The sequence below is a fragment of the Eleginops maclovinus genome, chromosome 23 (genome assembly GCF_036324505.1).
Source record: "Eleginops maclovinus isolate JMC-PN-2008 ecotype Puerto Natales chromosome 23, JC_Emac_rtc_rv5, whole genome shotgun sequence".
NCBI classification, from domain to species: domain Eukaryota; kingdom Metazoa; phylum Chordata; class Actinopteri; order Perciformes; family Eleginopidae; genus Eleginops; species Eleginops maclovinus.
Genome location: NC_086371.1, coordinates 9,099,526 through 9,117,108, shown reverse-complemented (window position 1 = coordinate 9,117,108; position 17,583 = coordinate 9,099,526). Strand labels below are relative to the sequence as shown.

General features: G+C 39.6%; 1 protein-coding gene across 1 annotated transcript in view; it reads right to left on the bottom strand.

Annotated features, from left to right (window-relative positions):
- diaph2 (diaphanous-related formin 2) overlaps window positions 1-17,583 on the bottom strand; it is a 329,957-nt gene that overhangs the window by 24,643 nt on the left and 287,731 nt on the right. Inside the window, 1 exon segment of the mRNA XM_063876203.1 lies at window positions 16,239-16,304. Coding sequence (XP_063732273.1) covers window positions 16,239-16,304 — 66 coding nt within the window.

Sequence of the window (17,583 nt, the reverse complement as noted above, 5' to 3'; positions counted from 1 at the left end):
TTTCACTTTTTTGGTCCCTATATTGCAGGCAATTCAGGAGCAATTCCGTTTGTCAGGTACAATACTGCACTTTAAAGAGGATATTTGAATTGTACAATGAATGTAATGTCATGTTGTATCTTGTCATTGTTCAGCTGTCTAAAGGAATTCAATTACTACTAGACAGCTCAAAAAAACGCATCTTTCCTATAGGTTTCTACTGGGAGTAGTGTGACTCTAGACCCTTATATTCAGTACAGTTAAATTTTATCTGAAATGTATTACAGTTTTAAGCAGTAGCATCTGTCAGCACTAAAAAGGAAAGCCAAAATGTCCTTATTACAGCGGCTGCCTGATACTGTAAAAGGAAAGTTAGGGACATTACTCACACTCATCAAGACAGAGCTCCATCTCAAGTCTAAAGAGACATTAACAGTTCCTATATCTGACCACTGCCTGGAGGCTCCCACTCTCCACATTGTGCCTGTTGCCCTATCTGGGGCAGCAATATTTGATGAGGTTTGACAGTAGTAAAAGACTGTCCACATCAGAAAAGAAAAGAAAAAATGGTCACATTCTGACTCCAGATAATAGATGCTGCCATTCTAAGCCAATAATAGTGTCTATAATGAAATCAGTGGAGCAGAAAAGAGGCACTCTTTCATTTCCTTATGCAGGGCCATGCGTTTTGTACATCCCATTATTCATCAGGTCCTGGCTGCTGATAACTGTCCCATTTGCATCTGAATCAAGAATGCCTTATTACCTTCCCCCGAAAAGTACCACTCCCCATGCAAATGAAGTGACCTAAAAAGAGCAGGTACTGTATTTAGTTGTTTGTGAGAAACTGTGACCTACTCTTGAGGTAGTGTTAATGCCAAGAAGCGTGCACTCGGTCTGTGGCCATGCATCCTGGCAACATTGCTATGACAGTATTAGGATACTTGCATGTATCATTTCTGTTGTTGACCCCCTTGAAAACAAATAGTGCATCTCAATGGGTAATTCCTAATGAAACATTTAAAGAATGTTGGACATCTGGATGCAATGTTAAAATATTATTGATAAAAGTGCTTTCTATTTTTCCTTACTCCAAAAGCGGCAGTTTTCCTGAGGATGTCTGTGTCCATACATTATGTTGTGCTTCCTTTTTTCCTTGACATGTCCTACTTCTATTAACAAAAAACTTCATAGAAATCAGTGAATAATCTTGGGCTTCCTTTTCAGAGAATGTCTGACTCACTTCAGTAAACCCTGGAGTTTTAAATCCCTGCTGCAAGCCAGGAACACACCATCTGATATTTGTGATCAATCATAACTGCAGAAAAAGATTGCACTGGCTCAAAATAATAAAAAAGATGCTATCCATAAAGGGGCGACCTGTGGAGGGATAAACTCCTCAGAGTAAAGTGAAGCTGCGCCAGACAGACTGTTCAAAACCTCTGTAGACGGGCAGATTAATGGAGTTTCTTTCATATAAAGTAGTGGTCTTGAACCTAACATTAAGTTGGGTGCAATCCTCAGCTGTCTCAACAGCATGGTCAGGCAACATTCTGTATGGTCATGTTTGTGTCATGTGTTGAATCATGGGGGGGTTTTGCTTTTATGTGTAAATCGATGTATACTTGACCATTTACCAACTATACAGTAAAAGCTATTCTAAACCCGGCATTAACATAACAAAACGTGTTCAAACAAACACACACACAATGTCTGTTTCACACCCGTTACAAACAAAAACAATTCCTAAAGCCAGAGGGCAAATGGGTAGGATGGGGGAGTGGGGGGCTTTTTTGCGCACTCTGAGTTTAGGTCGTGGCCATTAAATAAGCTGCCGCTGCAGAGGTGAGCCGCATTGACAATGATGTATGGGGGAACCACAAAGCATTGCTGTTATGAATTGGTTGGTTCTGGTGCGGACAATGCTTGCGCACACGCACACACACACACACACACACACACACACACACACACACACACACACAACAGGCAGTGGTAGAGCCAATAGTATCTAACTCTCTTCCAGACAAATTCAATTTTCATCCAGGACATATGTAAGTTGATTAAAACAGCCAACAAAGACTGGAGAAATATGTCACATCCTTCAGGACTGGACACAATATTGAGTGCTGCTTTGGCAATGCGATGCCTACTCTCCTCTCTCTTTCGCCTGCTCTTTTCTCTAATGACCTTTCTGTGTCACCTGATGTCATCATGCATCACTTCTTTCTTTTCTCTTTCACTTTCCGCTTTCCTTTTCTACACTCGCTAGCTCTCTTTCCTACACAGCTGACCTGGAAAAGGAAGACACACAGTATTTTTCATTATACTGTATGCACAGTAATACATGCTATGAATTCCCTCTATAAGGACATTTCAGTTATTTAGCTTTGTGCTTAACCATTCAAAGCAGGTATTGCAAACCTTCGACTGTTGAAGTAGCAACGTGTAAGATCAAAAGCATGTGCAGTGGTTATCTAAGCTCTAGCTGTAAGCACGTATGTCTTTTTTGTCATAAACCATCTGCAAACAATGAAACTAAGAAAATCTTCAAAGTAAAATAATAATCTGAAAAACCATCGCGCAGTTACAAGATAACAAAGGAAGGAAGTGGTGGCAGCTTCGTCTTCCACTGTGCACTTGTGGCTGGGGTGGAGCCTTGACAGTCAGAAGTGTGTCAGGCAGACACACATGCCGATGCACCAGGGGCGTCACAATGTCTGTTTAGCCACCGAAAAAAATGTCATATCACCAGAAGATGTGTGAAGAACACAACTGAATTATGAATGTAGGGAGGTTAATTATGGATGGAGGGAGGGCAGAAGAAATACCTTAGACATTTCCTTGAAACACATGGTTGGATTCATGGCTCTGGACCAACTGCACTCTCCTTGGCAAGTAACGAGTCAGAGAGACTCTTTAATTAGCTAGTCGGCACTGATAATGGTGGGTCTTTGTTGCGTGTGGACGTATTCAACCTAATTTTTGTTAAAGAACACTCTTCAAATGAGTGCAAAAGATGAATGTGCTTAACTTAAGTTGACAAGAAAAACTGTGCTCTTGTCGACAATAAAGCAGCACCGTTTTTATATGAAAAGCAATTATAATCACAGCTCATCCTTATAGGCTGATGTGGAAAGTGATAGTCAAGACAGATATAAAAGGAATCCATTAAAAGAGAGAACAAAGCGTTGAAGTTGACTAGTGTCAAAACTTTCTTTTTGGGCAAATATCCTGCTTTCACTCATGTTAGATGTACTTAATGGTGATGACACACATAAATATTTGACAGGTATAATATGTGTCCTTTTCATAAGTCTAACGTTAAAGATGTTTTCTGTTTGATGCAATCAACCATCTGCATTTATATGGACAAATTATTCCTTTGCAAGAGAGCTGCACCTGGAACTCTGATGGATTGAACAGACTGTCAACCACAAACAAAAGCAATACCCTCCAAAAAGGGAGACCAAGATTTAGTTCCATAGCAAAGAATAGGGGGGATGCAGCCTGGGTTGGCGGGGTGATTTAAAGACAAGCAAAAGGATAAGGGTGGAACTAACAAGGGGCGTGCCTCCGCCTGCATGGGAAAAAAGACAAGGCCATTGGGGATGAATGATGTTCCAGACACCCTTGGGGTCTTGATTTGGGGGCTTGTGACCCCTGGAGGTTGTGAGGAGTAGTAGGTGGACTGACCCCACTGTCTCCACTGCTTACGTATCACTGTCATGACAAAATGACCCTGTGCAGCTTGTAGTCATAATTGAACTTTTACTGAAAACAGCAAATTCTCCTCACACACCAGCTAAAGGCACCATCTAGTCACCAACCCAAAGCTTTAAAATATAATAATCAAAATATCTGAATCATGTCAGTTAGTCACAGGAAACTGAACATTTTGTCTTACATCTACCAGACTTCTGTTTGGCAGTGAAATTCAATAAAAAAAAAAATAAAAAAAAACCGTACAAAGCTTTTTTGAGTTCTGAACAGTGTTGTTGAACTGAGCTCCCTCTATATCTGTCTCCTCTAGCCATACCAGCCATGTCTCTAACTCTACTTCTTTACTTAGATATAGATATACAGTATACTACTGCTGATTGTAATAAAGATATGACTATGCCTAAATAGTAATGACATAATGTCATACATTCATGCAGGTTTCATCATTGGGTGTACGCAGGTAAAGCTGATTGCCAGTCTCAGTATAAAATACAATTTGAATTCCAACATTGCCAGTGTCTAATAAGGGCCAACATATAAAAAAACATTTCTCGTGGGTTCCAGTTTGCAGACAAAAGAAGAAGAAAAGGAGCTGTCTCTGACATTGTCAGGTCCAAAGGCAGCTGAGGGTCCTGGACAAGCCAGGGTCTGACGCCTGCCTGTTGCAGTCCACAGCACTCAGAGCCTTGGGACATCCACAGGGCCCATTCACGCTGTTATGCTGAAACATTCAAAGCCTCGCTTCCAAAGGGCCAAACTTTTGTTCCTTCACAAAAGGCAAGACCAGAGGTTCTCCCATAAATGGGAGCTCCCTTCAAAATCTGATTATTTCCAGTGAAATCCTCCTTTCTCCACCTGCCAGTTAACTATGTCAGTGCCATCGTGTTTCCCTTGAAAAAGCTCTCCATTTTGGCATAATGGAGGCTGGATGTGTATTATTGCTTTTACTGCCATTTATTCTTGAAGGAAAGAGGCACACCCCACCCCCACGCTCCTTCCTCTCCTTAGATTTTTTTTAAAAGAAAAATCTGGGCCACATGCCCCAGAGGAACGCAAAGTGCTTTAATTCATTCGCACCTTTTCTCTCTGGCTGCCATCTCCAAGGCCTCTTTTTATGCCCAGAAGTGATTTGTTCAGGCTGGACCATCAAAGCAATTATGGTAGCGGCCTGCTTCCCTATTATGAGGAGAGATGACTGACAACACAGGGATAGTGCGGGGGTGGAAGGGCACTTGGCTTCAATTTATTTGATCTGAAAACTTCTTTTTTTTCCCGTTGGCATCCACTCATGTCACAAAACCCAAACAAACTGGTCAGAAGATCTGCTTGAGAATGTTTGACTATAAACAGCTTATCCAATTCACTTTAAAACAGTTTTCAATTACCTTTCTCACCTTCATGGGCAAAGAGATTGTCGGCCACAGTTAGGCGGTGCAGGACAGAGGATGTCAGCCGTGTAACAGAATACTGAAGGGCATGGCAGGCAGTGATGTGTAGCAATTAATGTAATGGACATGAGAGAGAGTACAATCCATGGACTAATGAGAATGTCTTATACTACAGTGCAAATGTACAGGGTCGCCAAGACTCTTATCATTACAGGGCTATAGGAAGATGGCTCACCACAGAAGGGGATACTCCATAAATGGATAATGCGTAGAGAGCAGAGTACGGCGCCACTGAGCCGGTGTTCCATCCAAGAGTAATAATTCTGCCTGGAGTGACATGGGGTCATTGGGATGGATGGAAACAGGATGTGAGGCTAAAGTATTCATTTAAAGAAAAACAGGGCATTAGGTTGAAGAGGGGGGTGGTGAGGAATGTGGCAAAATGAGGTTGATAGGGAAGAAATTAGAGTAGTACAAGAGTAAAAGCTGGAAGTGAAACAGTAAGTAAGGAAGAAGACTGAGTGGAACGGGGGCGAAAAAAAGATGAGAGAGCATAGTTTACAGACAGCAACGAAGCAATATGACACATTGACTAATCAGTCTGCTGTCTTTTTCTTTCACAAGCTGTCATCTCTGCCATCCAGCCATCAAGACCTTGTGCCTCTTCCCCTTTCATTGACTGATTCCCCTGTTCAATTATTCAAGGTTTATAAGCAGGAACCATCTATTCAGCAAGCAGCAGATCCAGTAAAATAATGAAAGGGCTGCTTCTTCAGCCATATTGACTGTCATAACACTTTTACAATTGGCAAAATAAAAATCAATTTCTCAGACAGACTTGTTGCCAACACGGTAAACACATTTAGGGTGGTATTAGGAGCGAAGAAAGAGCCATATTATGTAAGGGACTTTAATAATGCCCACCATAAAATATTTTACATGCTCTCTCACTAATCATAAGGCATGCCGGCTAGTATTTACAATGAGGGAATGCTATATTTAGACATGCAGAAATACAGAACATTTTTGCATATTTAGCTATGCTACAGCTGGAGTAAGTATGTGATAAGATGTAGGGAACATACTGTATATGTGGTTTCAAGTTTTCCCACTGACCTTACTGCCCCTTAAAAAGAACCCTATGTGAGTCATATTGTTACACAGAAATCAGGTTAACCGCTCCCCTACTAAGGAACGCTAAGCTTCAGTAAACATTACCACAAATAAACAGCTCACACACAGTCACACAAACCAACAAGCACACACACAAAAAGAGATCAAACGTTTGGACACACACTCCCTCCCTTCACTTGTCAGAAATCTTAAGGAACATCAAAGCTCCCATATGCCATAATCCACCCTGGGGCAACAGTGACCTGAGCCACTGGAAGAAACTCATCTAGAGTGGAAGGAAAACAAATATATAATAGTTGAGGTAATGCAGTGTGCAGCCTCATCCTTTACTTAGCTGGCAATGCCTTCAGGGTGCAGATGTTACAAACTCAGCAACCTCCAAAGGCTTTCCACTAATGCATGACCCTCTGTACGGCTGGACTACTTCTCAGGCCTTCACCCTTACATAGAAACTGAGCTCCTTTTACATACAGTACACCTGCAAAAATACACACACATAAACCAACACATTTATAGTATACACACATAAATCACACACAATTATATCTGTGTACATATACCCTCTAACTGTGAAGACGGACTACACTGTCACATCAACACACACTCAACCAAAATATCACAAATATCTACCCTTTACCTTATAACTGTTAATCCCTCATCCACTGGAGGAAGAGGGTCTGAACTCTGTGGCAAACTGTCTATTTTTAAACTTGACATATTCGTCATCTCTTAGGGGAGTGACATTGTAATTTATGGAATTCATGAATACCAAGCTGTTGTGTTCCCTTCAGGTTTATTTTCTCCCACCTTCTCAGCACAGCAACTGTTGCGGAAGAATTCGAATGAACCCACAGATGCAGTTGGGTAGGATCCGTGTCTCCATAAGAGCACAGATGCCAATCAGCTCCTGCTGAAGGACCTCGGTAGCTCATCATATCATCTTGGGCGTTTTGTAAAATGTGTTGTGGAGTCGTAACCCAATTTATTTCCTCCTCAGCCACCAGGGGAACGATAAAATTGCTCTGAGATACAAAAGGTGCACAGGCAAACACTGTAATTTGGTTTATCTGTCTGTTTTATCCTCTACTATTAATCCTACCAAATTGAGTCTCAAGTCAGACAACTGATCCCCTCTCAAAGAAGATCCCCATAGTTCCCCTTAATTCAGTTTGATTAGGCATTATCACTTATAAATCAGCTGCTAAATCTCCATTTATATTTTGTCTCAGCTGATCTCAGACTTAGCCGTATAAAAGTTAATCAGAATTGTAGATAAAGACAGCTGACTTTGATGAATCTAATAATGGCGATCATGTGGAAAGGAAACTAACGTTAAGTATGTTAAAACACAATTCCCTGGGCCATTTTCTAACTTGCCATGCTTTGTTCGACTACAAGACAAGGTCCTTGGCAGACCTCTGGCCGGAGATATTGGCATCCAAAGCTAATGGTCTCAAATTGTACACTTCTGGGTAATTAAGAGTCGCTGTTCCCTCAGTAGCTTACAACAGCAAATATGTCATTGTGAGAATAAACATAAATTGCACTTCCACTCATAACATTCTAATTGCAACATCCAATGTTATAATGATAAGCCAAGACACAACATATTAGAAACCTAAACAAACAATATGTAAAGCCATAACACAATAAAAGACAATAGCCCAAAAACAAACAAAAATCCATTTCGGAGAAAAAGGTGGTTTTGTGAACACAAGGCATTAAATAGAGCATGCATTTAAAAACCTCGTGGGTATTCGGTGGTCAACTGGAACTGAAACGTGCTGCATGCACTTAATGTGGATCTGAATATTGGGAAACTAATACAGGGAGTAATTTGACCCCACTCAAATCCTTCCATCAGACACTAACCAAATAGAAGTCAAAGGACGAATGAAGAAAGACAAAGAGATAAAAGGGAAGAAAAAATCGAGAAGCGGCTAACCCATTGGGATTAGTGCTAAAGTAACTAAATGGGCCATATCACTTTTCCATTACCAGAAAGGAATAGCTATTTCAACTGCTGGAATTTAAATAAAAAAGGTGAACTCTGTCCCCCCGCTGTCTTTTGTTCATCCATGTGTAAATGTACCATTATAGCTTTCCGTTTATGCCATCCCTATATGAGCAAATGGAGATTTGCCATCACATCCTTGAGGCCCATCAATAAATAAAGTTGACGCAAATAAACAGATAAATAAATAAATGTTTAGAGGCTCGCAAATGGGCATCAGTCAGCTGATGGAACCATGTCAAGCACAATCATGCTTGCCTGGAGGGGAGTGCCTCAGTGTAGGGAGCATTCTTGCCGATTGCACATCCAGTGTGTGTGTGTGTGTGTGTGTGTGTCAGTGTGTTTTCTGCTTTTTACCTTCATTTATCCCTCTCAGTCTCTCCTGCACTCTTTAACTTTTTAGATCTGTCTTTTACTGCACACCCACTCACTCAATTTCACGTGATTCCACGCCTCCCTTGTACATTGACCCTTTCACATACACACTCCTTTTACATACCATACCTTTTGTTTTACCACAACATACATCAGATCACAACTTCTGTATCTTTCAAGCCTCGTTCAGATAATATAGTTTGAACGTTTTTACTTTCTAAATGGCTTCGTCATCTGTTTCCCCCCCTGTGTTTTACATAATTGAATTGCTTATACCAAAGCTTTATATATATTTTTAGTCATTGGTCTGAACAGCCGACAGTATAATTGTTAAGCATGTACCATTTATACTGTATATGTATATAGTTTCACTTATGCGATAGCGACAGTCACTCAGGAAATAAAAAAAGAACACACTTTTTCTTGGCCTGAAAGTCAGGGTCTCTCACAATGATATGCCTATTCTATTCGTTTTTGCTTTGTTCTCCAGACAGCAAGTATCTTTAAGATATTTAGTTGCATAAAATCATGTTAGGCAAGCAACACACCAAAAATATGCAAAGTGTGCACATCTCACCAAGAGTGTGGGAGGATTTATTGATGCCAAACATTGTTTTTTACACTTTTAAACTAGTGTTAATTACAGGGTATTAATCCAATAACATTTTATAACAGGCATCAGACATAATTAACCTTTACCTTTTTTTCTCAAAATAAGGCAAGGTAAGTCTGTCAGGCACTCCGGCTCTAACAGCCTGAAATTGACGATCTATATATATATTTATATTAATCAACTTGTCACATAACGGCAACATGAAACTACAAGAGCAACTTGTTTTTTTCTTTTAACAGTTGTGTTTTTTTCACATATCTTGATTCCCAAATGTATCATCATTTATCACCATTAGTTATCATCATTTTTTTGTTGGTCCTAGGTTTGTTCCTAAGAACTACATGAAGGTTACACCATGCTGATCGTGTTCTGTGTGTTATATCACAGCGAAAAATGTAAAGTGTTAATGCCATTGTTACTTGCCCTTGCTGCCAAAACCATCGCAGAAACTTTGTTAACGAATTATGCTTTATTCGTTTTGATCTGAGGATTTTTTTTTTTGTGGTTGATTTTGAGATATTCTCAAAATTAGCATATTCAAATACTAACTATAATGCTGGAAGCACAATTTTCTCTTGCACTTCAGACAAGGAGAGTCTGACTTAATCAACACCACTGCAAAACATGTTGAATTAATTTTGTAACACGTTTATATGAAGTGTGAAATACTCAGGAAAGCAATGCTGCCCGATCTACCGACTTTTAGATGAAACACTAATTCCAAACATCTCCTTAAATAGTATGTCCCATTGAATGGAACATTTAACATTATTTGACACATTCTCTTTTGTCTGAATCATTTGGGAATTACTATGATCATTCTTCGCCTGGACTGCCGTTACTTTTCTATACCTCCTTATTACAGACATCAAGCCAACCTAATGGGAATGTAAAATATTAATTCCACCTCATTGAGGCTGACAGATTGTAGATTGTGACTGACACTTCAAATGCAAACATCAGCCTAGACATTATATCTTATAATTCAATAATAGCCACATTAAGGTGTTTAAAAAAAACCCACAAGTATGACAGCAGAGGAAGCAGCCTTTTATTCTGGCACTGCCTCCTATTGTCAGTGGAACACGTAACTATACAGGATGGCGTGCTATTCCACTGCACATTATTTGCTCTCTAGCCGATCATCAGTTGGCCCTGCTGTATGCCTAATGAGCGATAAATAAGGTTTAATTCAACCGACACAAGTCGCCCATCCTTCAACACTAAGCATGATGGCCTGGGCGAGATTCCATTGGAATTATATGAGGGCAATCTTTCAGCTAGTGGGACGGTCAGACTTTCACAGGCATTCCTTTGGCTTTAAGCTCTGCAAGTTTATAGGTCTATTAGGAATTCATCAAACAATGAACGATATCAATCTTATTGTGTGAGTGTGCCCTGGGTAAAAATAAGATGAAACCTTCCATTATGGGGCCTCCAAAGCATATTTGCCCTCCAAAATTGATCTAGCATTGACAATTTACACTTAGGGTGACCTTTCATAACTGCCCACATACTTGAAAGCCAATATTGTTTGGAGAGTGAGCAAGGAAAAAACACAGCCCACTGCAAACGCTCTAGGATATTATTGAATATGATAAGCTAGTAGAAATGTTTTGCTCTGCAGTTGTTTGTTGATGGTCCAATGGTGGGAGGGCTGAGTACTTGTTACGTCAAAGAGGACTTATGCTTGTCATTCAGCAGCATTAAAGACAATATGTGACACATGTGTTGAGAGTTCTGAGTCTATAATAAGACCAGGTCATTGACTTTATTAAAAAAAAGAAAAGAAAAAGAAAAGTGTTACTAAGGGAAGCTAGGCTCCACATGATAAGTCTCAAAATGAAGTTGCAAAAGGGCATAAAGACATCAAAAGGGCAAGCAGACAGCCCCCTGTCGATAGCCTGTACTAAAGCTGATACCTTCAGTATATTTTAAACAGAAAAGGGTTTAGGGGGTACTTAATAGCAGGGGCAGGGGCGAGAGACCCCTCATTTCCTCTTAAAGAGACCGCCTTTTATTAGGATTTGATTTATCCTCTCAAAATGGCTCCATGTCACACTTCACTAACTTTATTTCCTTTCTTGGCAGAGTCAAGCAACGGATCAGTTATGCGTCAAGGGTACTCAAATGGTACATAAAATCTCCATCTATATTTCCATGATGGTGTTTTGGATGTGGATGAAAAATGATTAAGTCCAAAGAAAGGGCCTATGGGTCAATGGGAGGGACAATGGCTTTGCCTATGACCTCGAACGTCGAAATGTAAATGGAGTGGCTGTCCATGCCTCGGTCCCTTTCGGCCTGCCTTTCCCTTTGGCTGTTGAAAAATATCCTTATCTATGAGAAGCAGGTGATAGAGTTAGACCAGCATGTCTCTACAGTGCTCTGCTCTCACCTACTCTATTGATATCTCTCATCTACAAAGCAATCCAAGCTATAGCAAAAAAGAACCCGCACCCTCTGGATCTCTTAGCCCCAAATCATGTTGGCTCTACTTCCCGTAGGAACACCTCTGGGGTCGCCACAATGAATAACATCTATTAACACCCTGAAGTGGAAGCCAGGAGCTTCTGGAGGGAAAAGGTTTTAGTCCTCAACTCAGAGAGCCTACAGCAGCAGTCCCTATCTGATATGTGACACAAGCTTGCAAATGTGTGCTTGTGAAACAGTACAGGAGAACAACTGCTGGATAGGTTGAGCGACAACAAGAGAGAGATAAAGCGCTGGGTACGACATATGTGTGAGCAAATTAATTGCTAAGGGAATTGCGATCACTATCACATCCTGTGATGTAATTTAAGAAACAAATGGGTGATTTGCAACCAGATCAGGGGAAAGATGAGAAAATAGCTGCCAGGCTGAACATAGTGTGGCTGTCTACATCAGGGTGATGTGGATAACAAACATATAAGATTAAAATATAATTTAAGTCAAACAAGGGGTTAGGAAATGTAAGAGAACCAGGGGCCATTCTTTATCTTTGCCACCGTCTCCTTCTTACAGACACTTCCCCTTAGTCTTTTCATTGGCCTATTTGCACATTTATCCCCTTCCTTCTCTTTAAAATTTCATGACAGAAAATAGGTAATTTAATCTTCATTAAACTTACAGGGGGCCTACTCTCTGGCCTGACCGGCTGAATTAACTGCAAGGCTTCGGGGGATTAGACAGTTGGGCTGAAATTCCGTAACCCTGACAAGCATTATATCATTGCATCTCTATATTTTAATGGAAACGAGATGATCCCTCCCTGTTCAATGTCAAATAAGTCCTTAAGAAGCTTACTATACAGAACACAGGGGGGAACTTTTGATGGACTCACTTGTGAAGGTGAAGAGAGTAGGGCAGAGAGAGGAAAGGAGATAGGTCCTGGTTTGGGATTGAAATGACGTTGAAAAGACGGTAAATAAATAAGATTAGCTTGGTCCTCTTTGAAATCTGATTGATGTGTCTTTTGGGATGCCCCCCCAGAATGAAAGACCTACTGAGTCTGTGGCTTTCATCCCTGACCGAAAATCGATGAGCCAGGATGTATGAGAAGCTCCTGCCCTCTACCCACCAATCTCTTGCAAGATACCCAGGTAACTGTCTCACAATAAAGTGAAGAGGATCATTTATTTACTATCCCTATCCAAGTAAAACTTTGATATATATATAAATATACGGTGTTAAACCAACATGATTCAACACCATTTAGTACTTGATAGATTATCTTCCTGAAATGAGACTGAACCCACAACAGAAATGCTTTTCTGGTCTCCATCAATCCATCCAGCTGCTGTGTGTTGAATTAGGACTGGCTGGTGTAATTGCATAACACATGAGTATGGCCTCCCGGGTTAGGTTTTCCATCTAACACAAAGTGGAGACAAGGAAATGGGAAATGCTCCTGGAATTGGGTGTAATTGTGACTGGCGGCGCCTTGAATTGTGTTCTGTTTGACACTTGAGGTAGTCTAACTGCAGTATAGTTTAGCCTGAAGGACGACAAAAACTACACGCCAGGTTTAAATGAACTCCTTTGACGTAAGTGGAGATTCTTGTGCGACACTGAGCGACTCTCTTTGGTACACGCTGCTCGTTTGAGGATGACAGAAGGTTAATCAAGCTTTAAAGCATGAGATTAGAACAGCCATGACAAGCAGAATACAACAGATTTAGCACACTGTCTGATACAACTACTCGAGGAACCTTCTCCACTAATGAATTCAGAGACTGAAAAGCTGTCATTCTGCATGAGAGAAAGCAGATATGTACCCAAAAAAGAAAATAAACATGATTGCTGCTGCACTGATCCAAAAGTAAAAACTTAATTCAGTAAATATTGACTATACCTTGAAAGTTTCTCCATTAACAGAAACTAACAGGTTTTAGTGGCTGAAATTTCCTTTGTCACCAAATTGTCCATCGCTGGGGAACTTTACTTTGTATTTTTTACAGTCCTTAAAAAATAACCAGCTTTTACCTCAAACTGTGTGTAATGGTTTTTGATTGTCCCTCCCTAGCTTTCTAAATCTGATCTGGAAACGAGTTCAATCGCTATAGAGCGTCGGGGAATATGTTTCATCTCATGAAAGGGGACAAAAATAAGTCTTTAGGCACATATTCCCCCTGTGCTGTATAGCAACTGAATTTATTTCCAGATTCCATTAAAAAAAATCCATTGAGCCAGCATGTCAAAAGGATTTTCCCCTCTCATCACCTCAGAGTACAGCATCCATGCAGCTGTTTATCAAACCATACTCTAGGTTCCATATCAGTAAACAGGGACCGTCAGTGAATAATACATTTTGGTAGCATCGTGGTGTGCAATAGCAGACACAGTTCACTGGTAAGGGGCTGATGCAGGGGAGAGAGCCATCATAAGAAGCACAGTTCTCTAGCTAGTATAAGAAAATATGTCACAGTTTTTTTTATATCAGGCAAAAACAAACAAACCATTCACAACCCTCATGTTCATTCAAAAATGTAACATAGCAGTGCTACTCTGGGAATATCCCCACATCCAACCAGCGTTTGTCACCTAGTATTTCCAAAGTTCGTAAGAACAGCTGTGCAAAAGCTGTCCAGAGGTTTGGTTTGAGAAGGTGTTTTGCATAGGGATGAGACTAACTTTATTTAATTGGTACTTCTGCATCCTGAATACTAGAAGCAGCTTTTTTCAACCAACAAATTATTCCACATCTTTAAAGACAATTATCATAGTTAGGTGTCCTATCTTTGCTTTGCTTAAATTACCTTCAGTTTCTTCTTCTGATTTGAGGAGAAAACACACATATAGAAAATGGTTTAGCAAAAACACTCAATACATTTTTGACATATACTCCATTAAAACACCAGCATGATGTCAGGTACTTGGACAAACAAACAAACAAATCAAACATATAATAGCAAGAGACATTTTTGAAACACGCAGAGGGGCAGTCTGAGTTGCAGCCAATTCATTCTTAGCCAAAGTTGCCTAAAAGTAGGCCTGCAGAGCACAGCTTACAAGGAAAGAATCCTTCAGAAACAGCATACATGTATCCAGGTAGCTTTGCACATCAGTTAAGACGTTGAAATAAAAATAAAGAAAGATGTTACACAAAACCATTATTTGTACCCAAAGTATGGAGGTCTACTGGACATGTGTCTCAAGTAGAGACGTTTCCTAAACATCGCCACACGATAGCAAATGATATCATGCTGTGACAACATAGGCCAACCGGAAGAGCAAGACATGAGATGATAACTGGAGCTGCTCTACAAGGCAGAAATTATGCAGAGTAAATCAGAAATGATTTCCTTCAAGTAAAGTGACCGCTGCCAGGATTGTATTAGTGTGACAAGATTAAACATTTCAGATCAAAGGGCTGACACAAGGGCAACTTTAATAATAGTGTACTTAACGGTATTGGATTTTAAAGGTATTCAATGTAAGATTTCCATCATGTCATTCAGCAGCATTAATGTCCATTAGAGGCTGTCCAGTCAATCGTTTTCTTCTTTTGTACTGCACTTGTTCATTTTATACTATGCTAAAAAAAGATGTATTAATGGTTATGAAATATATTGTAATATGTTTAAATTCTGTGATATTTTTACCTGTTATTTGTAAAATTGTTTCACTTGCTTTTATTCTAAGGAACACAGGGCATCAATTTGTTTGAGAATTCCTTTTGGTCATTAACAAAAGCGTTACTTTTTAATGTGTTTTTGGAACTAGGGTAATGTTACCTTATGCCATACTTCCGCAAGACTTTAGTATGAGTATTTTCTACTCTAAAAATTATATATGTAGAAAGAGAAGTGGTTCCCAACACAGACCACAAGGGAGAGAATAATATCGACTTAAAGCTCCACTTGTGGTCTTTGCATATTACAACACTGACTATAACACGCCCTGTTGTGTTAATAACTGTGCAATATATATCTGGCTGCTATACTCGGTTTGAGTTTCAGAGGTTTTTATTTTGTGTATTTTGTAAATTGTTTGATTGTTGTATATTTTTTTAGTATCTTGGGTGTGCTGTCTTTGGCTTTTCCTGCTGTACAAATGACAATTTCCCCTCTGTTGGACGATTAAAGGTATTCTGATTCTGATAAATGCTCGCTAATAAAGACCAGTAATTACTCAGTTATTTTCACATGCCATTGCAAATTGAAGTCGAGGACATTTTAGACATCATGTGTCCCTATGAATCATTCCTCGAGGCTATCTATACATTTTATTCCTTATAAAAGTACAGTGTTTTTTTTTTCTCAATAAGGGGCTATGTGTTAATAAGAAGCAGGTTTTGTCTTGTCTCAAATTGTTCACGGTTGCTTTTTTACATACATTAAATCTTACATGTTATACCTTGTCAAACTGCCTAGTCAAGTTCAGTAACACAGCACAATTCTCTGCATGTTGTAGACCAGCTCAGCTTAAGGAACGACAGACATTTGAGTTATGTAGCAAAGAAAAAGAAGTGCAGCAAGAGGCAGGGCCGTGCTCTATGTGGGTTAAAAAGGTAGTTTAATGCACACACCTAGTGTTCTGTTACCATAGTTAGCACCCGGCCACCGAGAGGATGGACTGGAAGGGCTTTGATCACCTGTAACAATGTTGGTGATAAAAAAAGGAAACAAAAGCAGAAAAACAAGAAAAAGAGAAGGATGGAGAAAAGGGGAAAGAGAAAAGGCCATCAGAGGTGACACATTGCAGACATAAGGCAGGAAATATCCACTCCCAGAGTTTTGTGAAAAACACAGTTTCTTAAAAACCTGCACACACATTTTGACACAGACTCAAGCTAAATCCAATCCCAAGAAAGAAAAAGAAAAGAAAGCAGCTGGTTCTTTTTTGAATGAAAAGCAGCATTTTAGGTGGAGAAATAAGAGTGAAGTGTGTGTGAGTAAGTGTCAACATTATTTGGATGATGATTATTATATGGTTAATGATCTTTCATGAATTATATATTTAGAAATGGTCTTTGATTAATCATAAAAACATAATTATGTGTAATAACTTGCATTATATTGCCTATGATCATATCATAAAGTGTTTTTAAAGTGGAATTAATTTATTCCACTGTTCTGTATGTACACATTTGAGTAATCACATAATTGCAAATTCAAAAAGTCACAGTCAAAAGCACATGAAGATTGTGTAAATATGAGAGTCAAATTAACCTATTTATTATTAGAGAAACCAACCAAAAAAGGTTCAACGTGAGATAATGTGACCCAGGCAGTGTTAGAAAAAGACTGACAATATGTCCTGGCCTTGTCATCAAACAGGTAACTTTGCATTATTTTATTTATCTTATTTGCACTATGTATGTTGAGTCGTTGGAGGAGTCTGGGATATAAGATTTTCATTGCCAACATATGCGCTGTATCTGCTGTGCATATGACCAATAAAACCTTTGAACCTTTGCCCCCCTTACTTATGTGTAAATAACACGTTTCTCTACAGTGTCTTAATTCAGTTGGACCATATATTGTATTTTAAATGTTGCCCACTTACCCTTTTATAACATATATTAGACAGGAAATTACTTGCTGAAGCTTAAAATGATACATTTGTATTGCTTGCTGCTCAGAGTATAGCCTGTCTATTGCAGAATCATCTTATCCAGCCATGGTCTGATTTTTCTCCCCTCTTTTTTTTCTACCATGATTGCCACTGTGGAATTGGCTGCACCTGTTGCTCTTCCACAGAACTCTGACTTGCATATGAATTGACCCTGGCACCCCTACCAGGTGGAACTCCCCTGGGTACAGGCCATTCAACGAGGCATAATGAAATGTATTAACACCAGGATTACACTAAATCAGCCTCGGTCCAACTGCAACCAGCATGGCTACATTATAACAAGTGCTTTATGAATG